Source organism: Brachionichthys hirsutus, chromosome 24 (genome assembly GCF_040956055.1).
Source record: "Brachionichthys hirsutus isolate HB-005 chromosome 24, CSIRO-AGI_Bhir_v1, whole genome shotgun sequence".
NCBI lineage: Eukaryota > Metazoa > Chordata > Actinopteri > Lophiiformes > Brachionichthyidae > Brachionichthys > Brachionichthys hirsutus.
This window is the reverse complement of record NC_090920.1, coordinates 1033761-1060274: the sequence shown is the minus strand read 5'-3', so window position 1 is coordinate 1060274 and position 26514 is coordinate 1033761. Positions and strand designations below refer to the sequence as shown.

The 26514-nt window shown below is 54.7% G+C and overlaps 6 protein-coding genes across 6 annotated transcripts; 3 read left to right on the top strand and 3 right to left on the bottom strand.

Moving 5' to 3' along the window:
• Positions 1–2203: 2203 nt before the first annotated feature.
• Positions 2204–4876, top strand: bco1l (beta-carotene oxygenase 1, like). The gene is given in 12 exon segments (XM_068756381.1): positions 2204–2329; positions 2417–2545; positions 2637–2766; positions 2854–3001; positions 3093–3257; positions 3338–3506; positions 3509–3537; positions 3623–3889; positions 3976–4081; positions 4158–4252; positions 4329–4440; positions 4504–4876. Coding segments are annotated over 12 exon segments (1569 nt in total). The 5' UTR covers positions 2204–2265; the 3' UTR covers positions 4659–4876.
• A 2-nt stretch (positions 4877–4878) lies between these two features.
• On the bottom strand, positions 4879–12160 carry eif5b (eukaryotic translation initiation factor 5B). Its single transcript, XM_068756379.1, is given in 25 exon segments — positions 4879–5593; positions 5714–5899; positions 6076–6376; positions 6515–6591; positions 6697–6828; positions 6896–7027; positions 7093–7254; positions 7323–7505; positions 7598–7729; positions 7793–7934; positions 8020–8087; positions 8177–8287; positions 8363–8470; positions 8537–8814; positions 8926–8985; positions 9061–9150; positions 9227–9319; positions 9390–9540; positions 9618–9695; positions 9771–9907; positions 9980–10451; positions 10646–10807; positions 10905–10962; positions 11101–11217; positions 12077–12160. Coding segments are annotated over 25 exon segments (3573 nt in total). The 5' UTR covers positions 12112–12160; the 3' UTR covers positions 4879–5485.
• A 623-nt stretch (positions 12161–12783) lies between these two features.
• On the bottom strand, positions 12784–14514 carry lipt1 (lipoyltransferase 1). The gene is made up of 5 exons (XM_068756385.1): positions 14497–14514; positions 14317–14392; positions 13690–14237; positions 13395–13616; positions 12784–13224 (listed from the first exon to the last, which is right to left on the bottom strand). The coding sequence occupies exons 3-5, from the start codon at positions 14228–14230 to the stop codon at positions 12812–12814; spliced, it is 1176 nt and encodes a 391-aa protein (XP_068612486.1). The 5' UTR covers positions 14231–14237; positions 14317–14392; positions 14497–14514; the 3' UTR covers positions 12784–12811.
• A 1221-nt stretch (positions 14515–15735) lies between these two features.
• Positions 15736–16708, top strand: zgc:194392 (uncharacterized protein C1orf115 homolog). Its single transcript, XM_068756395.1, has 3 exons — positions 15736–15747; positions 15910–16185; positions 16363–16708. Exons 2-3 carry the CDS (start codon positions 15973–15975, stop codon positions 16501–16503), a joined length of 354 nt encoding a protein of 117 aa, XP_068612496.1. The 5' UTR covers positions 15736–15747; positions 15910–15972; the 3' UTR covers positions 16504–16708.
• A 553-nt stretch (positions 16709–17261) lies between these two features.
• si:dkey-190l8.2 lies at positions 17262–20046 on the top strand. Its single transcript, XM_068756382.1, has 10 exons — positions 17262–17474; positions 17857–17954; positions 18088–18242; positions 18352–18520; positions 18631–18733; positions 18855–18973; positions 19056–19270; positions 19441–19549; positions 19627–19866; positions 19974–20046. Exons 1-10 carry the CDS (start codon positions 17262–17264, stop codon positions 20044–20046), a joined length of 1494 nt encoding a protein of 497 aa, XP_068612483.1.
• A 29-nt stretch (positions 20047–20075) lies between these two features.
• sh3yl1 (SH3 and SYLF domain containing 1) lies at positions 20076–24215 on the bottom strand. The gene is made up of 11 exons (XM_068756389.1): positions 24106–24215; positions 23518–23628; positions 22948–23061; positions 22782–22846; positions 22577–22689; positions 22115–22243; positions 21853–22027; positions 21707–21785; positions 21544–21615; positions 21207–21239; positions 20076–21091 (listed from the first exon to the last, which is right to left on the bottom strand). Coding segments are annotated over exons 1-11 (1101 nt in total). The 5' UTR covers positions 24107–24215; the 3' UTR covers positions 20076–20882.
• Positions 24216–26514: the final 2299 nt, after the last annotated feature.

Below are 26514 nucleotides of genomic sequence, written 5' to 3'. Positions count from 1 at the left end.
TCAGGAAGTAGTGCTCTACAGGAGGGGATGTCAGGAAGTAGTGCACTACAGGAGGGGATATCAGGAAGTAGTGCTCTACAGGAAGGCATGTCAGGAAGTAGTGTTCTACAGGAGGGGATATCAGGAAGTAGTGCTCTACAGGAGGGGATATCAGGAAGTCGTGCACTGCCAAGGGTGTCGGCAGAAATAGCAGCCCTAGAAAGCGTCAGGCGGAACGCTGCAGACAGAGCAAACTCACAAAGTTGTGTTTTCGTTTTGTTAAAAGCAACACACACTGCAGCCGCAAGCCTGTTGCTTAAAACTATGCAGCTTCAGCTAAAACAATAATTTACTTTCATTTAGTAACAACACTGTAGGCCTGTCACCGTTATTACACAAGTACCTGGTCACTATTACCTGGACGAATCAAAATTATTTTGTGTAGTTGTTAGAATTCCTGCCATTTGTCTATAAAATCAGCTGGATGAAATAATGTCATATTTCCGTCACCGTTTCCTGTTGCGTTGCTCCTTTGCACGTTTGACGTGTGGTATAAACTCAGAGCGGGATAGAAGTTCTTTACTTGGAAAAGTAAAGGGATTATTTCATGAATTAAAAATAAATAAATGACAACTTTCAACATAAAAAAACACTCAGTCCACCTAAGAATGTGAAGGAAAGATGATTCTGGAAAAACATGTAATACTACACAAAAAAAAAAAAAGAAATCATGTAATTCAAAGATGACATGAATATTGACACCTCAAAAATGTAAACATGATAAAACACACATGAAACAGCAACTTTTATCCAACCGGCTTGCTGCACGGCCGAGGATCCGCCGCTGTGTGTTGCATTTAGTCGTTTCCTGCGGTGTTCATGTCATGTGGGAGTTATGAGTTCCTGACATGTAAATATTGTCCCCCGCACAACGAATGTCAAAATTAAAGGCTCTCATATTCCCACGCTGGCACTAAACAACACTGAAGTGCCTGAAGAAGCGCGGACGGACAAATATTTCCCATCCCACATCACATGAACACGGCATCGGTCAGAACGGCTCAATAACTGTCCTTTTGTCACAGATGGAAAATATTTTTTTGTCAACAATGTGACCGGGAATGCGAAAGGTGTAGAAAGCCAAGAAGCGTTTTATCTAAAAAAAAAAAAAAGAAAAAAGAAAAAGTCACTTGTGAACTTGGAGTGCACCAGAAGGGTTGTAGTGCACTACAAAGAGCACTAGAGGGTGCTATGATGAGTTGAGCATGCAACAAAGTGAACCAAGACTCCAATGAGCATTGTAAACGTTTCAGCTCCCTTATAGTGCTCTAAGCAGGGTCCGAGTTGAAAACAGCACACTATGGAAGGGCCCTGTGCCGGATTGTCGTGCACTATGGCAGGTTCAGGGTGGACGCGGTGCACGGCGGAGGGTGCAGGGTGCCGTTTGAGACCCAGCCTTGTTGCCAAAAGGCAAATACAACTAACCAATCAAACAGTGTTATCTGTACAGAACTAACAGCTGCTAACAGCTCTCTGTCGTCGTTTGTAATAAACTTCATTTTTCATCCAAAACTAGCCGGATTTTCTTTTTTTTTTTTTCTTTGCACGTCTTTGGAAGTTAGTTGGTGCGTGGCTTGCTGTTCGTCTAAAGGCAGTGCCGCTTCGGCGTCAGCGGCCCGACGGGCAAAGTGTTCGGGCACCGCGACCCGCAGACTGATAGCAGCAGCTGTAAAGCGGTAAACTCATTAACCAATTACAGTCAGGGATACAAGTCTGAAGGTCACACGCACGCCGAAGGTCAGACGCACGCCGGCCGAGACGCCTCGCAAATAAAACCAGAGCGGACGGAAACTAAAGAACCTTGAGATTGATCAGATTGACACGGCAACGGTGAATAATACTTCAAAGCCGCAGAATCAAAGACGATCCTTTTAAGTAACGTGAGAAAGTTGAGGCGCAATTTGTAATTGCTTTACGGCAGGAGATAAAGAGGAGATAACTTCCTGCTCCTTATCACAGTCGGGTTCAAAGGCGTGCACTTTATAGTCCCGTTAACATTTTAGAACAACTTTCGCAGGACTAATTGAGTGAGTTTACGCACTGGATGAGACGCATGCTTTTATTGTGAAAAGCAGCGAGGACTGAAGTCCACAGGGGTCCTGTTACATAAGCACACAAGTCTATTAAAACGCTCGGTTCGGAAGAGCGTCGCACACGACGGGACCGCGCGGGCTCCGTCAGATCGGCGACGGCGTCGTGAGCTGCAGCGGTGCATTCTGGGAAACAATGCATTCCATATTCGTCAGAAACGGACAGGAGACGCCAGAGCCGGTGACGGCGACGGTGACAGGCGAGTAAATTCAGGAGGACGCGGCTGTCCGTGGGGGGGGGGGGCGCTGCGGGACCGTGACGGGGCGTGTGACCTTTTGAACCGCAGGGTCCATCCCGTCGTGGCTGCGGGGCTCGCTGCTCAGGAACGGGCCGGGCCTTTTCTCCGTGGGCGCCACCGAGTACAACCACTGGTTTGACGGGATGTCGCTCATCCACAGCTTCACCTTCGCCAACGGTGAGACGGCGAGACGGACGCAGCCGAGCGGAGAGGCTGCGGGCGGCTCACACCGGGGGGGGGCGGGGGGGGGTTCCGATTGTCATTTCAGGCGAGGTGACTTACAGGAGCCGGTTCCTGAAGAGCGAAACCTACAAACGGAACACGAAGGCCGACCGGATCGTGGTCACCGAGTTCGGAACCATGTCCTACCCGGACCCCTGCGAGAACATCTTCTCCAGGTAGAGACCGGAGCGTCGGGACGAGTGGGGGGGGGGGGGGGGGGGGCGCCCTTCATTCCTCTCTCTCTCTCTCCCGCACTCTTTCAGGGCGTTCACACACCTCCGCAACATCGTCCCGGACTTCACCGACAACAACCTGATCAGCGTCATCCGCTACGGCCAGGATTACTACGCCTCCTCCGAGGTCAACTACATCAACCAGATCGATCCCGCCACCTTGGACACCGTGGGCAGGGTGCGTCGCCCCCCCCCCCCCTCCCCCCTCCGGTCTCTTTGCTGGGCTCCTCAAACCGATCCGTTTGTCCCCCCCCCCGCCCCGATTCTAGATGAACTACAGGAAGCACATCGCTCTGAACTTGGCGACGGCTCACCCTCATTACGACAAAGAGGGCAACACCTACAACATGGGCAGCGCCCTCATCGGCCTCGGCCGGCCGAAGTACGTCCTCTTCAAAGTCCCGGCGGACGCTTCGGGTAAAGCCCCCCCCCCCGCGTGGTGACCGGAGGGGAGCCGAGGCCCGGCGGCAGACGGCGACGCTAATCATCCTGCGCGGGTTTCATTCCAGAAGAGGCGCGGATGAAGGTGCAGCAGGTGTGTTCCATCCCGTCCCGCTCCGGTCTCTTCCCGAGCTACTTCCACAGCTTCGGCATGAGCGAGAACTACGTGGTGTTCGTGGAGCAGCCCTTCAGGCTGGACCTCGTCAAGCTGGCCACGGCCTACCTCAGGGGCGCCACCTGGGGAGCTGCCTTAAATTCGACGAGGACGACGCCGTGAGTCTCCCTCTTCACGCTAAAAGCCGCGCGGCTGCGGCTCTCACGCTTTTCTTTTCTTCTCCCGGGTTCGCTCCTTCCCCAGACCTGGTTTCACGTCATCGACAAAACGACGGGGAAGGCGACGCCCACCCGCTACTGCGCCGACGGCCTCGTGGCGTTCCACCACATCAACGCCTACGAGGACGACGGCCACTTGGTGTTCGACCTGATCTGCTACAGGGACGGCTCTCTGTACGACATGTTCTACGTCGACGCCATGAGGCGGGACGCCGGCGGCTTCGCCCGGTCCCGCGGGAGCGCCCCTCTGCCGGCGTCCCGGAGGTTCGTGCTGCCGCTCAACGTCAGCGAGGTAAACAGACGGACGACGCGACGCGTCGCGCTCGGGGGGGGGGGGGTTCCGCCGCGTCGACTTGAAAGAGTCCGTTGTCACGTCAGGAATGTCCTCGGGGAGCCAACTTGGTGACGCTGGGGGACACGAGCGCCGAGGCGGTGATGCGGGAGGACGGCTCCGTCTACTGCAGGCCCGACGTCCTGTTCGAAGGTTGGTCGTCGTTGCGTCACGGACCAAAAGGGGGCGCTTCATCCCGCTTCCGCTCACCGCTCTGATCCCTCCTCAGGCCTGGAGCTGCCGGGGATCAACTACAGCTTCAACGCCGCCAAGTACAGATACTTCTACGGCTCCAAGGTCGAGTGGACGACCTTCCCCAACAAGGTGAAGCGCTCGCAGCGGACGAGAGTCGGGCGCTCGCCGGAGCTCTCGTCAATTCTCTCCTCCCCCCCCCCGACAGATCGCCAAGTTCGACATCGCCACCCGGACCCACGTGGAGTGGCGCCAGGAGTCCTGTTACCCTTCGGAGCCGGTCTTCGTCTCGTCTCCGGGGGCAGTGGAGGAAGACGACGGTGAGTCCATCGCTCGCTCGTCCTACGCCGGGAGTCGAGCGTTGTCCCTTCTCCGTCCCGCAGGGGTGATCCTGTCGTCCGTCGTCTCCCCGGACCCGAACGTCTCTCCCTTCATGGTCGTCCTCGACGCCAGGACGCTGAAGGAAATCGGCCGAGCCACCATCCCGGTCCCGGTCCACATGGACCTCCATGGACTCTTCATCCCCGCCGCCGTCTGACCTTCCGTGACCTTCCGGTTTCACGCTGGACTCCGCCTTTATTTGAACTCAAAGCTTTTTCTTTTTCGCTTCCCGTTTTTCTCTGCATATTCAGGGAGGCAGAATTCCGAGCAGTTCGTCGCCGCCGCGTTCAGAACTCTCGGAAAAAGTCGAGACTGTGTTTCGTACTTTAGAAATCCGACAGTTGCCTTTCAAATCTGCAAATAAAATCAAGTTTAAAGTGATCAAGAGAATTTATTACATCAGCTGTTGCAGCAAAAACAGTTTAAAATCCCCCAGAGGCAACATCCTCTGTCCAACCGCCCCGTTTGCCCTCCAACATGGCCGACAAAGAACACAAGTCATCGCTTAAGTGTCTTTAAAGTGGACTCTTGTTGCTGCTTCAACAATTCCATGTTTGTGTGTGGGGGGGGGGGGGGGACGACAAACTTCTCTTTTCCTCCTCCCGCCCTGGCGCTGCTCAAAGATATCCCACAATGCACCAGTTTGGCTGCTCGCTGAAAGTTATTTAGCCTCAGTGTGGGGAAGACAGGGGGCGGAGCCTGGGCCAGGAAGCAGCAGCCCCAGAGCAGAGCACGAACACAATGTTGATGTTGAAGAACAGGCACGTTGGAATACTGAGTGTGTGTGTGTGTGTGTGTGTGTGTGTGTGTGTGTGAGTGTGTGTGGTGTGTGTGTGTGTGTCTATCACTGTTTACAACAGTGGAAAAAACAGTTTCTCACAGAAAAACATTGACTTTCTTTTTTTAGTCCATCCGTCATGGTCTCTTCATCGGGGGGGGGGGGGTACTCATCTGTGGGAGTGGGCGTGGCCGTTCTCGGGCTACTCAGATGATCTCGAACGTCTTCTTCAGTTCCATGACCAGCTGCCAGTCGCTTTTCTGCATCTCGTCTCTGAACCAGTTCTTCAGGGCGTCGATGGACGCCCGCGTGATCTGAAACAGATCGCCGTTACTGTCCTCGTCTCATTGGACGAAGCCAGGGAAGATCTGAATCCAAAAGGGGCGCGTCGTTCCAAACGCCCCGCCCTTCCTACTCTGTGGGCGTGCCCTCACCTTGCTGACGATGACGTCGGTGGCTTCAAAATGGCGGCCGTACATCTTGGGCGACTCCCCCGGAATGGGCTCTATCTTCACGCAGATCTCCTGGCCCTTCTTGGCGGAGTCGACCGACTTGTGGTTCACCTCGATGCTGGTCACCACGCCGATGTCCACGAACTGAGACGCGGGAACGGAGCCCAGCTGACACGCGTAGGAACGCGCACACACACACACACACACACACACACACACACACACACAGAGAGCGCGCCGTCAGCCTCGGCTGGGATCTGACGACGGCGTGTTCCAGACGCGGCGACGTACTGCAGGTCGTGCTCCAGCATGGTCGACGCCTTCATGACGTCCTTCTTGTGAACCGGGCCGATGTTGATACCGGCGTACTGCAGGGACACGAGAGAAACGTCAGCCGCGTCTCCGCTTTGATGTACGCCTCACATAGCAGCGTGTAGCAGTAGCATGTAGCACCCCCGAGGCTGTAGAGCGCCGCCCTACTTGAACTCGTCCTGCTTGGCCTTCTTGTAGTCCTCTCTGTACTTGGTGAAGGCGTCGAACAGATGGTAGATGATCTCGGCGGAGAAGATCCGAACGCCGAGGCTGTCGGCCATCTCCTGGCTCTCCCTCTCCACCTTCACATCGAAGGCCAGGATCACCGCGTACCTGCTCACTCACGCACAGACACACACACACACACACACACACACACACACACACACACACAGACACAGACACAGAGCGCGCCGTCAGCCTCGGCCCGCTGGGATCCGACGACGCCGTGTTGCAGACGCGGCGACGTACTGCAGGTCGTGCTCCAGCATGGTCGACGCCTTCATGACGTCCTTCTTGTGAACCGGGCCGATGTTGATACCGGCGTACTGCAGGGACACGAGAGAAACGTCAGCCGCGTCTCCGCTTTGATGTGTAGCAGTAGCATGTAGCATGTAGCATGCGGGCTGCCGGACGGGCCGGCTGGGACTCACGGGGACTTTCGACGTTCGGAGGAACTCCAGCAGCGCCTCCAGAGAGCCCAGCGTCGACGCCTGGACGTAAACGCCCTTCTCCTCCAGCTTGATGGAGCTGAGAGTCTGTTTCAGTTCCCGAATCAGTTCATCCTGGAAACCAGCACCAGTCATTGGACCGGGAGCCTCACACAACGCTGGCCATTCGCGTGTGCGTTACCTTCAGGACGGGGATCTCGTCCTCTTTGTGAGCCACCAGCAGGGGGAGCCCTGCCAGAGTCTTCTCCAGGTCCTTGCCCAGAATCTTCACCCCCTGAGACGTCGACACCTCCTTGTGCTTCTCGTACTGGTTCTGCTCAGATCGACCGATCAGTGGTCTCTTGGTGCTTTTATTTTGAAACACTCGCCGGCCGTTACCTTGACTCTGAGCTCCTTCAGAGGCGGCGGCAGCAGCAACCCTCTGATCTGCGTCACGATCGGTCCGTCCACGCCCGGGACAATGATGGTCTCTCCCTCCCGGAGACGGCCGTTAATCAGGATGACGTCGATCGTGGTTCCCATACCGGGAAGGGCTTTCACCTGAAGACGGGGAACCCGTCAGGAACCTTCACCCAGACCGAGGAGAACCCCCCCCCCACCCCCCTCACCTCCATCACTTGAGCTCGGAGCTCGTCGCAGTGCGCTAGCCGGCGCGCTAGCATGGTCTGGGTGAGCTCCACCAAAAGGCCGATCAGGTTGCCCATCCCGTCGCCGCTGTGGGCCGAGGTCGGAACCAACGACACGAAGGTGCGGGGGTCTTTGTTCTCAAAGAACAAGGCGGCGTTGAGACCCTGGGGGGGACAGAACGCCGTTGAAGGCGGCTTGCGGGGTTCGGGTTCTGATCCTGCGGAATCGCCCAAAGATCAAAGGTCAATAACGACACCTGCTGGGCGAACTCCACGATGACGGCCTTGGTCCGTTCGTCAAACTCGTCCTTCGTGTTCTTCTTCTGCTTCTTCAGGGTCGTCGCGACGTCGGTCTCCGGGCTCCTCTTCCAGTCGTACAGACGGTCGACCTGCCGACAGAAAGGCGGTCAGAGGGGGTGGGGGGGCGTCCCGGCGACGGAGACCCGGACCACCTTGTTGAGGGCGACGACGAAGGGGCACTTCTTCTCCTTCAGCAGGTTGATGGACTCGAGCGTCTGCGGCTCCAGGCCGTGCATGATGTCCACCACCAGGACGGCGATGTCGCACAGGGAGCTGCCCCGGTTCCTCAGGTTGCTGGGGGGGGGGAGGAGGAGGAGGAGGAGACGAGTCGGGACGCGAGCGTGACGTTACGGTCTCGTCGGCGTTCCCGCCGCGCTACCTGAAGGACTCGTGTCCCGGCGTGTCGATGATCAGCATGCCGGGGATCTTCAGGTCTTCCTTGTCGAACTGGAAAAACACAAACGGACCCCCCCCCCCCCCGTGAACCCGAGGCGGCGCGGAGCCCGACCGATCGCCACGCGAGTGGGCGCTCTCACGTTTTTGACCATCTTCGTCTGCTCTTCGATGGTCTCCCGCGGGACGTTCGTGGCGCCGATCTGCTGCGTGATCCCTCCGGCCTCGCCGTCCTGGACGTTCGTGTGCCGCAGCTACGAGGCGAACGAGACGAACGGTCGGTAACCCCCCGGACACCTGCCCCCCCCGCCCATCGGGGGGACGTTCACCTTGTCCAGGATCTTGGTCTTCCCCGTGTCCACGTGTCCGAGGACACAGACCACCGGCGCCCTCAGCCTGTCGACGTCGATGTTCTTCAGGTTCTCCGCTCGCCGTTTCTACGACAACACAGAGAACCGGTCAGTCCGAGCCGGAAATGAGAGGCTCCTCCCACCTCCTCTCACCTCGATCCTCCTCTTTGCTCGGTCGTACAGATGCTCCTCCTTCGTCCGGCCCTCGTCCTCGTCGCTCTCGCTGCTCTCCTCTTCGCTCTCCTTCCCCGCTTTTTTCTTCGGCTGAGCCGCGGCCGTCGCCACTTTCTCCACCTCCTCCTCACTCTCTTGTTCTTCCTCGTCTTCCTCTTCTTCTTCGTCCTCTTCCTCCTCCTCCTCTTCCTCGCTGCCCGGAGGACGTGGGGGGTCTTTTTTCTCCTCCTTCACTTCGATGTGGACTTTCTTCAACTCTGACACAAAGACAACGAATTCGGAAAACGAAACGACTCTTCGTCGGCGTCTGATTCCTAAACCGGCGGCGTCGCCGTGGAACTCGGGGGGGGGGGGGGGGGGCGGCTCACCTTTCTCCTCGTCGGTGGCGATGGCCTCCCAGTCGTCCACGGCGGCCTCGGGCTTCACCTCTGCGCCGACGAGAGGAACAGAAGAAGTCACATCTGCCGTCTTCCTCGCCGCGCCCCGTACCCGACCCCCCCCACCTGGCTCCGCCGCCGGGGTCTCGGCCTTGGTCTCCGCGACAACGGACTCCGGAGCTTCCGGCGCGGAAGGTGAGGTCACCTCTTTCGTTTCTTTGAGGGGGACGTCGAGATGATTTTAGACGCGTGGAGGAATCGCAGCTGAGGAAGAGGAGCAGCGGCGTGGTACCTTCAGGGGCCTGCGAGGCGGGCCTCTTCCTCCTCTTGTCTGCGTAGACCGGCTTCTTCTTTGGCGTCGAGTCTTTGGACGGCACTTCGACCCCTGATTTGCAGGATTGACAGGTTTTGCTCGTCCGGGTTCCCGGGCCGGGAGACGAAGGTCGGCACCTCACCCTGAGCCTGCAGCAGCTTGAGCGTCGCCTCGGCCCGCGCCCGCGCCTCCCGCTGGGACTTCGTCAGCCGCTTCCCCTCCTTCTTCAGGCGCTCTTTCCGCTCCTTCTCCTTCTGCCTCTTCTTCTCCTTGCGCTCCAGCTCCAGGCGCTCCTGATGGGCGGCAGGAAGAAGGTCAAAGGTCGTGGCAAGGGGATGATGGGAGACTGAAAGTAGAGGTCGTGTTGCACCTGCTCCTCTCTCTGCTTCTCCAGCTCCTCCAGCCTCTTCAGTTGCTCCTCCTCCTCCCTCTTGGCTCGCTCCTCCTCCTAGAAAAAGAAACATTGTGAGAACTCAGAGGCTCCCATCGTCACTCAATGACTGCATTTCCCAGAATGCCTCACCTCTTTCATTTTGGCAAGCGCTTCCTGCATGGCCTTCACTGTGGCCTTGCTGGGCCCCTTCTTCTTCTCCTCCTTCTTCTCCTTCTTGTCCTCCTTCTTCTTCTTGTCCTTCTTCTTCTTGTCGCTTTCGGCCTCGTCTGCGCAAAGACGCCGAATCAGAACGTAAAATAAAGTTCCATCAAAAGCAGGGACCGAAAGCGCCATCATACCCTCTGCTGCTGGCTCCGCCCCTTCCTGTACTTCCATCGCCGTTGGAGGGGGCGTGGCTTCTGCTGCCTTCTCTGACGCTTTGACGGCCTCACCGGCAGCATCCTTCTCCTTCTGCTTCTTCTGCTTCAGCCTCTCCTCCTCCTTCTTCTTCTTGTCCCTCTCCTTCTTCTCCGCCTTCTTCTGCGCCGTCGTCTTCATCTTAAGGCCGGCGCCCTCTCCCTCGTTCTGCTCGCCTTCGTCCTCGCTCTCCACCTTCGCCGCTTCCTTGCCTCTGGTCTTCTTTTTCTTCGTGTCCTTCCTGGATGACTCGTCTTCTCCCGACCCCTCGTCATCCCTCTCTCCACCTTCGTCCTCGTCTTCATCGGACACCGAAGGTTCCTTGGGTTCTTTCCTGACCTCTTTGGTCTTGAGGCCAGGGCGGGAGCTGCTGTCGTCGCCGTCGGAGTCGGAGGGAGGCGCGGCAGGAGCCGCCTGGAGACAAACACGCCGCGTCAGTACGGAAGCTCAGAGGGGACAAATGTCTCCCGTCGGGTTTTAGATGCGTCAACAGAACCTGGATTATTGTTCTGAACTTTGTGAGTACAAACTAGACAAATGGGAGGAATGATAACACATAAAGTTTTTATACAGATACTTTTTTTTCATTATTGACATTGGATCTCCACCTCTTTATTGTCTCTCTGGCCTCCGTTCTTGTCTTCGTTTAGCGGACCGTCATCACCCTGGTCATTCTCCGGGCCGGTTCCGCCCTTCTTCCCCTTCCTGGTCTTCTTCTTCTCTGGTTTCGGAGGCTCCACGATCCCCACTTCTTCCGCGGCGTCTCCTTTCTGCAGGAGGAGCAAGCGGAGTCGAGCGAAGGACGCTGTCCGTGAAACTTTATCGACAGCTATTCGTCTGAACGGGGAAGGCAAGATCGACCTTTACCTCCGGCCCCTTAGTCTCCAGAGACAACTCCTCCAACTCCTTCAGGATGTCCTCCTCGCTGCAGGAGGACAAAAACAAGCTCATCGGTTCCGCATTCACTTTAGCCCGTTAGCGCCACCTGCTGTTTATCTTCACATATCGTCGTGTATGAAGGACAGTGAGGGGCGAAAACAGAAGCAGATCAAGAGGGACGTACTCGAACTCGTCCTTCTTGGCTCCTTTCTTCGCCTTCTTCCCTTTCGGCGCCTTGGAGGCTCCGGCTCCCTCGATCTCCGCCGCCAGAGCGTCGATGTCTACTCCGTCGTCTTTGGCGCTGGAGACCGGCGAATCAGAACATTGGACAATAGTCATTTAGCTTTTAAACGGCACGGGGGGGGGGGGCACCGAGCTGGAGGACCCTCTGACCCAGGACAATACGAACAGACGAACCGCTGACTCTGCTCTTTCAGCCCCCCCCCCCCACATTCAGCAAAACGCAAATGTCCAGAAATGTCTGTCCTCCTCCTTGTGGGGACCAAAGACTTTGTTTGAGTGGAAAGAAAAGGCTACAAAATGCTGTTATATCAGGGGGGGAAATTATCTCTTTTTGTTTCGCACTTAATTACAAACAGTTGGTTAATGTTGTTTTTTTTCCCCAAGCGCGCACACAAATGGCTCATTTGGCTTATGGCTGCGTTATAAGCTGTCACTGGCGGACTTCCGGTGCGTAACGACGCGGCTAACACAGGCAGAGCGGCGGTTAGCGGCTAGCGGCTAGCGGGTCGTCATCACGAGAATGTAGCAGCTAGCTTCCCGTCCGAACGACGGGCAAACCGCTTCGGGTCCGTTTCCCTGGGGCTAGCGGTGGCAGTCAGAGAGCGGCTAGGCTAATTGAAACGCAAGCTAACCAAAAAAAAAAAGGGCTTAAGCTAACGGGGACGAGCCGGCAGCACCACGACCCCCCCCCCCCGCGGGCCGGGGTCAACCCACGTCTGCGCCGCCTCGCTTGACGTGTCCGTCCATCACCTGCGCAGGTTCAACTCACTCGTGGTTAGCATCGGCTAGCGCACTAGCCGCTAAGCTAACTCTGTCACCGGCGAGGAAAACGCTTTTTTAATGGCAGGAAGGTTCGCCCCTGACGGCTGCCTATGTTAAATAAAGAGACGCGTCATGGAGGAACGCGTCTTCCCCACCTGTCCTCCCCGGATTTCTTCTGTTTCTTCCCCATCCTGCCGTGGCGGTGCTCCGGTGCTCCGGTTCTCTCTCTCCGCTGGCTGATCACGTTAGACAAAGATCGCTTACGGAGAGGACAGAGAGAGGGCTCACTCCATTGATATTCTTCTTCAATTCCCTATCAGTGAATCCGATGACGTTTCCATAGAAACACACGATGGTAGGACTGATTCATAGTATGCGGTAAATAAACTATGGGAAATAACACTGCAACATGGAATGATAAACATTAAGACAAATGTAGATGTATACTTTAAGAAGTTCTATTAAAAATATTGCGAGCTTTTGCAGTCACATTTATGTGATTATGTAAAATCTCAAGTGCTAAATCAATATGAATACTTCAAAAACAATAAAATAATCTGTATTCGTGTGGAATCCGTTTCGGACACATTTATATGGAGCCGATCTGTACGCAATTTACGTTCTTGGTTCTACAAGATCACAAAAGAGTGAGACCTCTTCTTTTTCGTCTTCGCCAGAACTCCCAGCTCTCCGCGTGGCTCGAAACGGAAGTTGCGCATGCGCAGTACAAAACTATGTTGTACACAAGGTGAAGCAGCCACATTATATAGTATACAATGTATATGTATGCATATAATATATATAATATATACATATATGAATAAGTTAGGTTAAACTTCCAATAGCAAGCACTTTGTGGATTTGTAAGTGGACATTTTGTCAGCTTTATTTCAGCCAATCACAGACAACACGGCATCGCGCAGGTTCATCAGCCTATTCCGCGGCTCGCCGCTTTCAGCCCGCAGCAGTGTCGTGACGGTCGCAGCCGCTCTGTGCGGACAAAACCTCTCACCGACGAGCACGCCGCTCAGCTCGCCGCCCAGTCGCCGAGGAAGCCAGTCGGGAGGAACGTCCAGCTCGCAGCGGTCGATCACGCCATGCGTCACCTCCACGTGCAGCCGGGCAGAGCTGCGTGCAGACGAGCTATCGTCCCTCAGGTCCAAGACGGTTTGAACGCTGAATTTAGGCGTCTTGGCGAAGGTCCAGTCCCAGCTTCGCAGCTCCGCCGCCGCCCTGCCGAGTCCGGGAAACACCGACTCGTCAGCGGGGTCGACGGAGGTCGATGAAGCGCCGCAGCTAAACTCTGCGCATTTAAATTACAAAAAGATGACAGGAGATGAGATTAGAAACAACAATACAATATTTATACAGTACTGTGTATAAAACCCCATCAAAATACATCTATCAAGTAATTATTCTCATGCTGTAGTTGCACTTCTTCTCCAGCAGAGGGCCCCACTCACGACAGAGTACCTGCGCTGTACTGGCGCACCAGTGCGTCCAGCAGCTCCTCCCACTGCAGCGTGGGCGCGTGGTCCAGCAGGTTGGCGACAGGTGAGGGGACGCTAGGCGTGGCGTTGCTATGGATACCAGGGCAAGAGGGCCGCAGCACCGCGGACAGCGCGGAGCGGTCAGCAGAGTGCAGGAGAGTACAGTGATGGTAGGATGACTTCCTGCTCAGCCTGGACGCACTTCCTGGAAACAAAAAAACAAGACGTAGAAAAGATAAACACGCAAGCAGCCTCTTATTTGCTGTCTCGCTCTTTACCGGAGATCTTAAAGCGTCCGTTGAGTAAAATGTCAAATCTCTCAGTGGCCTGGACGTCCAGTTCCGGCCGGATCCGCCTCAGCGCCTCCGTGACGACCTTCAGGTTCCGCCGTCGGTCGTGCCCTTCCTTGGAGGCGAAGAAGGTGAGGTTGAGGTTCCCCAGATCGTGAAAGACAGCCCCACCCCCGCTCCGCCTTCGGGCCAGAGAGATCCCCGCGTTTCTCGTCGTCTTCAGGTCGCATTCGGTCCAGGGGTTCTGGAAGCGCCCGATGACGACGGCCGGCCGGTTCCTGCACAGCAGGAGGACGCCGCCGCGCCGCCGCAGGTCCACGTTGGCTTCGATCCAGTCCTCCAAGGCGAGGTTCTGGTACACGTCTGTGGACCGGGACCGCAGGACCAGACCTGCCTTTCTGCCGTCAGAGGACTTCAGCAGGTCGCCGATGGAGGTCGACGTGGTCCGAGACGGCGGTTGGCCGGTTTGACACGGGCAAACGGCCGGGCAGCCCCGTAAGAGCGACAAAGTCCTCCTGGTTTGTGACATCACGGCGCTGAATGAAGAAAAAAAAACACGTGATTACTTTATTTATTTTCATAATTACCTAAACATTTTGGCGCAACGACACTGACCCATCCTGAAGTGCTACAAGGACGCTGTCAGCAGCTGTTTCCGGGTGCAGGCCTGCCGGACATCCGGTTCTTGTCACTGAAAAGCAGATTCTTCACTTTCATTATTTCACTTCAACCAAATAGTAGTGAAAAAACATTTTAGAGATAAAAAAAAAAAAAGAGACGCGGTCTCTGACTGACCTGAATAAGCGGAGGACCGAGCACCGAAGGGACATGCTGTAAAATAACATTTCGGTCTGTATTTTCAAAATAAAGGTTACACGCGCGCCAAGATTTCTTTGTGTTGTTTATATGCAATATTCTATTGAATTTAATAAAATTGCGATACTAAAATACCATTTTAAGTAATGCATAGTTCTCATTTTATGCTATAATATCAATATTAAATTGTGTACATTGTTTGAAGAACGGACTGTATTTTATTCTGAAGTCCAAAATAGTTTCGATTGATTCATCTCCGGTGTGTCTCGCTTAACCTCGGTCCCTCATTTTAAAGGCTCCGTCATGTGCTACGATGTGTTTGACAAAGGTTCCTATCTGCTTTTTTCAATAATTACTGTCAGAAAAAAATGTACGGAAGACAAGAAATAAAAAATCAATACTAAAATACGACAATATGGGCAGGATTCATTAAATTTCAGTATATCAACGTTCTCAGCATTTTATAAATAAATGTCAAAAATTGAATGTAAAAAGAAAAGAAAAGCTGTCTTTTATTGTTAAATTAAAAAACACCCACAATGACACTCTTGCTCTATTCCTTAAAAATTCCCAAAACAGGTCCTAAATACAAAATAAACCAATATCAAGAGGCGCTGACTCCAGATCAGCGCCAACGGGACTCTCAAAGCAACAAATCACGTCTCTTATTAGCGTCCACATACTTATGGCCACGTGGCGCTGCCATTTGAAGTTGATGAGAAGGGCAGAGTCCCCGAGTCATTGATAAGGAATCGGTTATCAATCTACAATCAGGTCAACTTTACAACAGTGTTTGGAGCATGTGTTTGTTTGTTTTTTTCATCTCTCAAGGGTCAAAGGTCGCCAAAGATCACATGATCCAGCAGGAGCCAATGGCTGTGCACGATTGAGTGACACAAATCAGCCTGGAGATGAGGAGAAATCCAGATTGTTGTTTGAAAATAATCTGGTTTACGACTGCGTTTACACGGAGCCCGATGACATCACAGCCGCGCCATTTAAACCGAGCAGGATTCTGATTATCCTTAATAAAAGTATCTCCTGAGCCTCCTCTGGCAGCCTTAGATCATGTCTTCCAGCTTTCTTTTTTACCGGTGTTTGCATTTCAAGTTTTTCACGTTGACCCAGTTGCTCAGTGTTTTAGTCAAAGTGTTGATTCTGCAAAGCAAACAGCTGAGAACCCGTTCAGGAGGGAAACGTTAAACAGCCGCACAGAGTTCGCCTCTGGAGGTTCGTGAAAATGCAGAAATGTTTGTTTTCCGAGCGGACAGCCACCCCCGAACAATCCCCCCATTCTTCCTCTAATCCTGTTTTCGTGTCTTTCCGCCGAAGCTTCCTGTGTTCAAACAAGCTTGAGGCTGCTAATAATGTTTGACTCCTCCTCATCCAAAGGTCCTTCGGTCTGCACGAGGAGGAAAAAAAACAAAAAAAAAAACAGAAACACCGACAGACGACATGGAAGCGCAGGAAAAGGAGGGCGAGGCGGCTCCTCCGGCTGGCAAGAAGCAGCAGAAGACATCCAAGGAAGTGTTCTTCTCCGTCCTGCCGGATCAATACGAACCCCTGATTGAGGAGGTGGACGAGCGAGAGGAGGCGCCGGAGGAGAGGAGGAAGAGGAAGGAGGAGAGGAAGAGGAAGAAGAAGCAGAAGTATAAGAAGTATAGGAAGGTAAGAAGAAGGGAATGAAAACTGCTTTGAGACGACCCTGAACCTCCCGGCTGGAGTTTCCTTCCCCGCGTTCTCCGAACGGCGGCTGAATCCGGATCACACGACGCGATCGGGACGCCGTGACTCGGGGACGATTCGTGAACTTGTCTCCGTGCCCGTTTTTTTTCTGTCTCACAGAACCTGGGGAAGGCGCTTCGCTTCAGCTGGAGCTGCCTGCTGGCTGGCTTTCAGAGCATGACCTCAGCTTATTCCTCACCTTCCGCTGTTGTTTCCATGGTGATAACAGAAGTTCACAGAGCCAAGGACCGCAAAGCATGATGGGACTCGGACTAATCCTGAGAGGCCCTCTAGTCCCAAACAACCTCCGCTGCCCTGTTTGACCTGGTCTTCCAAGAGGTCATCTGAAGTTGGACCAACATCGGGATTTGATCCTTTATTCCATTTTGTGTCAGAACAACGTCGCTCGTTCTAAACCCACAAATGTATGTTACATGTTTCTGAATAAAGTTGTGTCGACATTTAAATCTTCTGCATTGTGAGGGCTGGTCCTTGCTAGCCCCCCCCCCCCAATTCTCTACAGTAATTCGATGCTGCCAAGTCCAGCTGGGAAAGGAAATCTCATGAAGCCGGTCAGCACGAAGAGCCCTAAAGTCTCCTTACTCTGGACCGGATCAAGCCCGGTGGACAGACGCCGGCGCCGACTGAGGACGTCTCCTCTTCCTCCAGACTCAGGGACGGAGGAAGAGGACTAGATGTCCAAATTAAAAAGGCACAATCGACTTTCAAGAGGACGTCGGACCACTTCCTTCTCTGTTGTCCAGGTGAGACGCTTCTAGTAAAAAAAAAAAAACCTGTAATACGCGATCCGGCCTGCAGATGTCGACAGAAACGCGCGGTAAAAATAATCCTGACTTACAAGGCAAATAAGGCGGAGACGGAAGGTCCAGATGAAAGTTCACTTTTAAACTCGAGCCTTGTTTGTGTCCGTCTTCCTGCCACGCAGAGGAAGGACGTCCCGGCGGTGCGGCTCCAACCCGAGGCGTCTCCGGAGAGGAAGGTCACGGAAGGTCGCGGCGATGTCTCCGCTGCAGCTGTCCGCCTACTGGCGTCTCTCGCTCTGCATCTTCTTCAGCGCTTTTTTCTATTTCGTTGACATCTTCGCCGCCGCCATCATTGCGTCCACGTGTCGCCATGGCAACTCCACTCGGAACGGAACGTCGAGGCCGAGCGTGGAAAGAAACCACTCGTGGCACAAGGAAGGCGAAGAGGAGGGTGGGGGCGACGATGACGTAAGTGACGAGCAGTTTGGACACTAATTCAGATTCGTCGCCCTTTGGTGCATTCGGGGTTAATATTTAACATAAAGTTTTTAATGTTTTAAATTCAAGGTGCCACAGTTTGGTCATTTAGAGCTTTGAGGTTTCAGGTTAATGTGGCAAACCTTTATTTAGAATCTGCTGACCTCTGCCTGACCTGACGGACGGCTGCAGGTCAAAGGTCACTCTTTATTCGCGTCTCTAACCCGTGCTGCCCAGAAGCCGACAGATACGGAGACAAACAGTCAAAGACAAAGAGCGTCACGAGAGCCAGATAAGAACAAAGGAAAGGATCGACGTTAACCCCCCCCCCCGCCCCCCCCCCCCCCCCCGCCTCTGTCGTTGTCCGTGTCAGCCGGCGTGCGGCTGGACCGGCCTGGTGCCGTACGGCCAGACGCTCTTCATGGTCGGGATGCTGCTGGGGTCGCTGGTGGGAGGAGCCATATCGGACCGGTACCGACCCACACATCGCTTGATCTGGGGACTCCGGTTATGTGCCACCGCGCTGCATTGTGCGTGTGTGTGTGTGTGTGTGTGTGTGTGTGTGTGTGTGTGTGTGTGTGTGTGTGTGCGTGTGTGTTTGCAGATACGGGAAGCGCCCGCTGATGCTGGTTTGCGTTTTCCTGGGCGCCGCGTCCGGTCTGGTGCCGGCTCTTCTTCCTCAGCCGGTCCTCTTCCTCGTCGTCCGCTGCCTGATGGGAATCTGCTGCTGCTGCGTCAACATGTGCGCCTTCTCTCTGGGTGATTCCCCACACGCACACGCACACGCACACACACACACGCACACACACACACACGCACACGTGGCGTGCCCGGCAGGACGACGTCGCTGTTCTCTGTGTGCTTGCAGCCGTGGAATGGACGCCGACCCCCGCCCGACTCTGGCCTCCGGCCTTCCTGCCCTTCTGCTTCAGCCTGGGGATGATGTTCGCCGCCCTGCTGGCCTGGCTGAGCCCCACCGTCAGGTGGCTGCACCTGAGCCTGGCCCTGCCCCAGGTCACCTGTTTGCCCCTCTTTGTGTAGGACCCCCCCCCCCCCCCCCCTCCCGGTCCGAACGTGTCGCTTCAGTTCTGCAGTAAAAACCCTTCAGGTTCTCTCTCTCTCTCTCTCTCTCTCTCTCTCTTTTCAGTTCAATCCCAGAATCTCCCAGCTGGTTGCTGGCGAAGAGGCGGATGCATGTTCTGGACCGTTACCGCGGCAACAGCGCTGAAGATAAGCGTCATTTGGACCTTGTAAATAAACGGTTTCAGATGTTTCCAGTAACGCCGAGCATCAAAGGATGTCGTCACCGTTGTGTATAAGTGTGTGTGTTTGTGTGTGTGTGTGTGTGTGTGTGTGTGTGTGTGTGTGCAGCTGTTGGACCTGGCCTGGCCTTTGAGCCCGCCCTCTCCCGGAGGCCCCGCCCTCAGCGACCACGCCCCCTTCAGACACCCGACCATCCTTCTGCGGCTGTGCATCATGAGCTACCTGAGGTACCTCACAACACACAACACACAACAGATGAACCCCGCCCCCTAACCCCGCCCCCCCAACCCTAACCCCGCCCCCCCGCAGCGCCGTGACAGCGATGACGTACTTCGGCATATGCCTGAACATCGATTCCTTCGGCGTCGGCGTCTACACCGCCCAGTTCTTCTCCGGCCTATCGGAGGTCCCCTGCCTGCTCGTGCCATTGGTGCGCCTGGGCCGCCGACCAATCAGCATGCTCACCCTGTTGCTGAGCGGCGCGGCCTGCTTCCTGTCCCTGCTGCTGTCCCGGCACAACGACGGTAAAGAGCTCGGGCGCTCCGCCGCCGCCGCCCTTTTCTTTAACGATTCCGTAATGGAGCTCCCCTCCACAGGGGCGTGGCTTCTTCTTCTCCCGTCCATTTTGTCCAATCCTGCAAGTCCGCTGACGATATTGATCGGCCGACCGGGGATCTATTTACCGTGTGTGCAGTTCATCTGGTGCTGGTGCTGAGTCTGGCCCTGCTGGGGAAGCTCTGCATCCTGGCCGCCAGCTTCGTCTTCGTCCTGTACGGCATCGAGCTCTTCCCCACCGTGGTCAGGTACACACCCCCCCCCCCGACCTTTGACACTCCCCAAGGTCACCCCGGTCACACCGCTAACTGCCGTTCTGCTCCAGACAGAGGTGCCTGTCCATCGTCAACTTGTGCTTCCGGATCGGCTCTTTGTTCAACTACCTCTTCAAGTCGACGGGACAGATCTCGTTGGTCGCCATGGTTGCGTACAGCAGCGGACCAATCATAGGTTGCGGGCTGTGCCTGCTGCTGCCGGAGACGAGCTGCGTCCCGCTTCCCGATTCGGTGGAGGACTGCGACAGCCAGCCGCTCACGCTCATCCGCTCCGGGCTCTGCGGCGCAAGGTGAGGCCCGTGAATGGGATGATCCTAGAGACGGACGCCGCCGCCGCCGCCGCCGCCCGGTGGTTAATCAACCAACCAAGCGTGTGTGTTTCCAGGAAGACGGCGAGCAACCAAACACGGACAGCCAAGCCCCCCCCTGCAGAGAGAGACGACACGCACACACCGGACGCGCAGTGTTGACACATCTAATTTGGGGAGGGGGGGGGGGGGGTCGCTGCCACAAATGAAAATACTCAAAAGCATACTTCCAGTGAAGTACTGGAGGAGCATTTGTGTATATTGGATATAAAATCCAGATTATTCATGGAAGTGTGTAAAGAATAGGAAGAATCTGTTGCCAGATTGAGTCACTGGCGACAGCGCCCTCTGCATGACAGGAAAGGAACTGCACACGCGCTTCGAGTTGGCGTTTAAGTGGAATATTTTATAGATATTGCACACGCTTTTATTTTATGTCTGTTTATTCTTAATCAAATTAAAAAAAAAAGAAATCATTCTACAGCGCTAGACTTCCAAAAGGCGGCGGCAGTAACAGAAGCTCCAGTGAACAAGTCATTCCCGAAAGCAGCAGTTAAATCGAGCTTCCCCCCCCCCCCCCCCACAGTGAGAAGAAGTAAAACGTGACTGGATACTCACACCTTCATCATCATCATCACAAACATCTTCACCCTGACAACGTGCGTTAAAATTACTTTAAAGATAAGAGGTGGTGTTAAATTATTCATTTTTAAATTGTGTTGTAAATAAATAAAAAAAATTAAACATTTAAACTTCACTTGTTTTCAGTTATCAGCATTTCTTGTAACAAACTATTTGTAGTTATAATGTAAAAAAAACAAACAACAACAACCCCGATGTCGGATTTACAAAACGGGTTAACTCGTCTTCCATCCTTCATCACCCGTTCTGACTCACAACCAAGTCTTTTTCAAGTTAAAGCGAACCCCTCGCCGTCTTGACCCTCGCCGCTTCCCGTAGACGCCGTCCGAACCCTCCCCAGTCAGGCCCACGGGAGGTCAGTAGGTGACGAAGTTGGCGGGGAACATCCCGACCCTGCCGTCTTCCAGCTGCCCCTCCCACCAGTCGTACTGGGAGTCGGTCTTGGCGATGATGGTGACGAGGTCGCCGGGGACGAAACTCAGGTCGCCGGGCTGTTGACCCGTGAAGGCGTGGGCTGCCGTGACGACCATCTGCCCGTTTGCCCCGCCCGCCGACGCTCCTCCACCTTTAAGAGAGATCATTTAAAATCAAGAAGCGACGAGCGTTTGAAAACTTTCTGCCGTCGACTATCGGAACGCTCCGACCAATCGGGCGCGTCGTCCCGAGGCGGCGCTGCGTACCGGAGCTCGGGGCGTTCCTGGAGGCAAAGTGACCTGAGAAAGAAGCAAAACGCAAAGTAGAACATTTAAAAAGAAGAACACGACAGGAAATCATCCTGCAATCGACTCCGATCGATCCGAGTCGCCGCTCCTGGTGGGTGCAGTGACCACTAGGGGGCGGTGCAGCCCTAATACTGTGTGTTCAGAACTAAAACTCTCAGTTGCTGTGCACGAGGAAAGATTTCAGTGGCGTGCACGCGCACACACACACACACACACACACACACACACACAATGTATTGATATTGGCTGTGTGTGCTGCTACTGTAGGAATGGGGGGGGGGGGGGGGCGACTCACCCGAGGTGTCCGATTTATAGATGGAGACGCTTGGGTAGAGTTGGGCTTTACTTCCTGAACTCTGAACGGCACCTGCAGACACACACACACACACCATCACACACGCGTCCAGGTAACAACACACAGCTGTGTTACTGGGGGGGGGGGGTGTGGGGGGGGGTACCGGTGCTGGTGGATGGCTGCCAGGAGCTGGCTGCCGCTTTCTGCTGAGGCGGCGGCGGAGGTCTGGCCGGCGCCGACGACTGGAGGGAGACAAAAAAAAAAAAAAAAAAGAATCGCATTTGGGTTACAAACAAAGGAAATGGCGACAAACGGGATGAACCGGCGCCGCTTACCTTCTTCCCCGCTCGGGTTCCTCCTGGACCAATCCGCTGCGTAGGCCTCCGTGTACCCATCCAGGACGTTGTAGAGGTCGTAGCATTCCGCTGGCGGATCCACGTCGCCATTCAAAATGGCCGACGCCCGGATCTCCCGGGAGTAGAACCTAAACGACGGGGGTCGTTAGTTTCCCCGTCGGCGAGAGACGGGGCGGCGTCCGAACGGGGGGACGGGGGGACGGGACGGGACGTACTTGCGGTTGGTTTCTTTGCGCTCGATCAGGTACGACCCCTCCAGGGAGATCCCGGCGAACAGGCCTTTGGAGCGGCAGTAAGTGAAGACGGCCGCCGTGCTGCGGAGCGCAATGTCCGCCTCCACGTTCCTGGGAGACGACAACGGAGCGCCGCTTAAACGGACGCCGACGACAAACCTACAGCCATGCCTCAGGTGCTCGCCGTTGCCGAGGTGACGCTCTCTGGATCGCTCCAGACCGCTGAAACCTCCGGAGGCCGGGGGGGGGATGACTTGTGACTTCGCCTGGATTCCGGCGAGCAACCGAAAGGAACAGCCGGAGGGATGGAAAACCTCCAGTAGTTTTCCAGGCCGGGACACAGCAGGGGTGAACACCAGGTCAACCCTGTGCCCCCCCCCCCCCCCCCACACACACACACACACACGGGGATGGGTAGAAAGAGAGCCCCCCGAGGAGGGTCACCTGCCCAGGGGTCCCACGGCGACGGTGCAGTTCCCGCCCAGCGTCAGGTTCCCGCCCTTGGTGAAGGCTTCGATGGCTCTGCGCTGGTTCAGGATGATCACCAGGTCCGACACCTGAGGGGGGGGGGCAGCCACGCTTAGGTCAGTCAGCAGCGGGGGCTTGTTGCCCCCGGAGACCAGACCGATCCGATCATTATCGACCTCACCTCCACCCCAATCTCAAAGCCCCCGCCCAGCCCGGCGATGCCGATGGCCGAAGGCGCCGACCAGCCTGGACACAGAATTCAGGGAGAATCCACTTTTATTTCGAAAGGGCGCCCCCCCACCCCCCCCCCCCCCCACAAACGGACAAAGAAACGGTTTCCGCCTCACGTCTGTCGGCCCGCCTGGCGATGACGACGCCGCTGCCCCCTCTGGCCGTGATCATGAAGCCCGCCTTGATGACGGAGATGATGGCGAGACCCTCGGCCTTGGCGATCACGTGAGCTGCAACACACACACACGCACGCACACACGCACCCACACACACACACACACACACACACACACACACACACACACACACACACACACGGCGATTAAACGCACGCCGTGCTAATGCCAGCATGCTAAGCTAACTAGGCGGTAAACCTGCACCAAATGACGGTTCCTTCGGAATCTGAACACAAACACAAAAAAACATCGGACAAATTAAAAAATGCCGAGTTGATGACAATTTCGCCCCGTAACCATAGCAACACCATTTGTGTGTGTGTGTTGTTCCCCCCCGACAACAGCGTTCAAGTTATCAGGCGTTGTCGGGTTAAACTCCAGAACGAAGCCCGAACACGGAGCGGATTATTTTGAGGAGAGGAATCAGAGCAGCGCCCCTCGTCTTCCTCAACGCCACACACACACACACACACACACACACACAATAAAAAGAGGATCTCCCGCCGTTACCGGGGATGAGCTTGTCCGGCCCGTTCCTGTTGGAGATTTCCGTGAATTCTCTCAGGATCTTGGCGGCTTTCTTCGCCTCGGACTTCAGATTGCTCGGGATCGGGTTACTCACTGCAGCGGGGGGGGAAAAAACAAAAAACACAAACGCGTATTTAGCCGGATAAACATTCCCAGAGTACGTGAGCCGTGTAGCGAGGAAATCCAGTTCAGAGCCGCACGAACAGCGGCCCGGGGGAGGTCAGAGAGAGAGAGAAGGGTTCACCCGTTGCGGGCCGGCATCCGTCCACTCATCCGTCCACTCATCCGTCCACTCATCCGTCCATCCGTCCAACCACCCACAGTTTATTTTTGATGGAACCGGAACGAGGAAGCCACAGACGGACGTGGATCTCCGTCCGTCCGTCCGGTGGGCGGACAGGAAGTCGTCGTTCCACATTCCTCCTCCTGTTTGTCGGCACAAATTAAAACGACAAACAAAGGCCGAAGACTTCACGAGGCTCCTTCAACCAATCACGACGACTTTCACAGGTGCGCCAGGTGGAACGGAGAGAGAGAGAGAGAGAGATCTCTCCTCTTTAATTCACTTACTCTTCTTTCCTTCTTTCTTTCTTTTTCTTTCCTTTTCCTTCCGGCTCGTTCACCTGTCGACCAGGTGAGCAGCTGCGCGAGTCTCTCTCCCTCTCTCTCTTTCCTTCCGCTTCTGCCTCACCTGTCCGACCGCCCGCCGCACGCGCTGCTGGGAAAAACACGCAAGTCACGTGGCAACAGGATGACGTCACTGGCGGGAGTCCGCCGGAACAGGTGAAAGCAGCTGGAGGGATTTGATTGGTGTCTGGGACGCAGACCGCAGACCAATCAGAGGGAAGCTGCTTCTCCCTGCGTCACAGGCGGGGCGTGGCAGCGTCATCAGGAGGGGGATGACCGCTGGGATCGATGCTGATGGCGGATAAACCAATAACTGATCATCTATCCTGCTGATATTGATTCGTTGAGGATTAAACTCAGACTTTGGATTCCCCCCCCCGTTTTAATATAAATGTTCAGTCAGATCAGGAAGTTGTTTTATTTATTTTTTTCCTTTCTGAAGAACTTTGAGATTCGGGTGGACAAAAGACACAAACAAACACGAAGAGACTTTTAAAACAGGAAATGGTCATACATTCATCAAAGTTGCCCCCCCCCCCCCCCCCCCCCGCTGCCTCCGGATTGGTTAAATCGTCTTTATCACATCTTCTTCTCTTTCATTTCAACATTTGGGCCGTTCTGAGCGATTAAAGTATCGTCAGCTGCATAAAGTTATTAAAGTCATTCGATACTTCAATATCGTGTTCAGGAATCTGCAGCAAAGTCCTCTGAGCTCTCCTTGTTAAAGTATCAACCGGCCCAGGATACCCCCCCCCCCCCCTTTCCTTCTCTCTCTCTCCCTCCATCTTTTCTTCTCCCCTCCTCTCTTCTCACGTTACTCCCTCTGGCTTTAAATAGCCTGCTGGATAAACACCAGCCTCGCTGCAGCTCTTTGTCCTCTTAATGCCTCTAATGTGTGTGTCCAGTGTGTGTGTTTGTGTGTGTGTGTGTGCGTGTGTGTGTGTGTCCAGTCTCCGCCAGCGGCTCCGTCCAGTCGTCTCGCGGTGGTACTTTCAACGTCTCCTCTCTGAAGTGTCCTGGAAGGCCGCTCCAGAGTCCCGGTGGACGTCAGGTTAGCCGCTAATGACACTGCTTCCATCGTCTCGCCTGTCCTAGATAGATAGGCATCATCATCATCATCATCATCATCACTCCTGCGCCACCGTGAGTCATGAGCTCTAGAGAGCACCATCCTGGAACGAGCCTCCGCCGTTAAACGTCTCCGGTTCTGGGACATTTTTTTCACGCACGTCCAACAGGGAGGACACCCAGGAGTAGACACGGAACCCATCTGGACATGTCCCATCCGGCCGGAGTGAACTGGAAAACATCTGGAATTACCGCCGGCGGCCATTTTATTACCCAACCTGGATAAGGGGAAGAAGACAATTAGTTGCTGGTGAACATGGTGGAGCATTTTGGCTAATTGGCCGTTCTGAATGTGGGGACGATGAAAATAAAGATTTGTGGGCTCGTGCTCGTCAGGCGGACGTCCGTGCAGCAAAGGCGGAAGACACACGGACCAATCGGCCAACGGCAGGGGTCCTGTCTCGGAGTGGAGCCGGGTCAGAAGCCGGGTCAGGAGTTTAGATCCACAGGTCGGAAGAGAGAGGCCGCAAAAATGACACGGGAGTGAGAGATTCCAAGGTTTCCATGGCGACACTATCAACAACTGAAGTTAGAAGTAAAGTGACGCATGAAGCTTCTTCTTTTTTGGGGGTGACTTTTCACACACAGGACATCTGTCTTCCAGTCCAAAATGTTTTCCAGGACATCATTTGGGTAATTTCAGTTTGATGATAGATGGACCAATGAGAGGAGAGTTTATTTTTATTTTTACAGCCACACAGTGAAGCAGAAGCGAAATAAAGAGTCTGGATTTGGGACAACTATCTATGAAAGGGAGTTTATTTCTCCTTAAATACGCTTGAATATTGTGCATGTTGTGTTTTATTATTGTACCGGAGCAGCGCATCCGCTATGCAATGACAATGAAGGCTTTCTATTCTATTCTGTATGTAACATTACACACATTCTATGTAGCACAGGACAACTGGGGGGTGGGGGGGGGGGGAACGCTTTCCTCAAAAGCCTTCGAACAAACAGCAAAACACTTTGAACAACTTTATATTCTCCGTCGCCGCGGAGACCGTCCCAGGTCGCGTCCGTCTGGCCGTTCATCCACAAAAGTCCAAGAAAATGTCGTTCAGAGCGTCCTCTAGATATTTGTATATGACGTCTGTGATGTTTAGTTTATCACACAGTGTTTGAGTTTACGGGGAAAACGCCGTTAAATCCCCCCCCCCCCCCCCAATCAGGCGACCAAACCTGGAGCAGTGGACAGAAAACAGGACAGGACAGACGAGAAAGCAA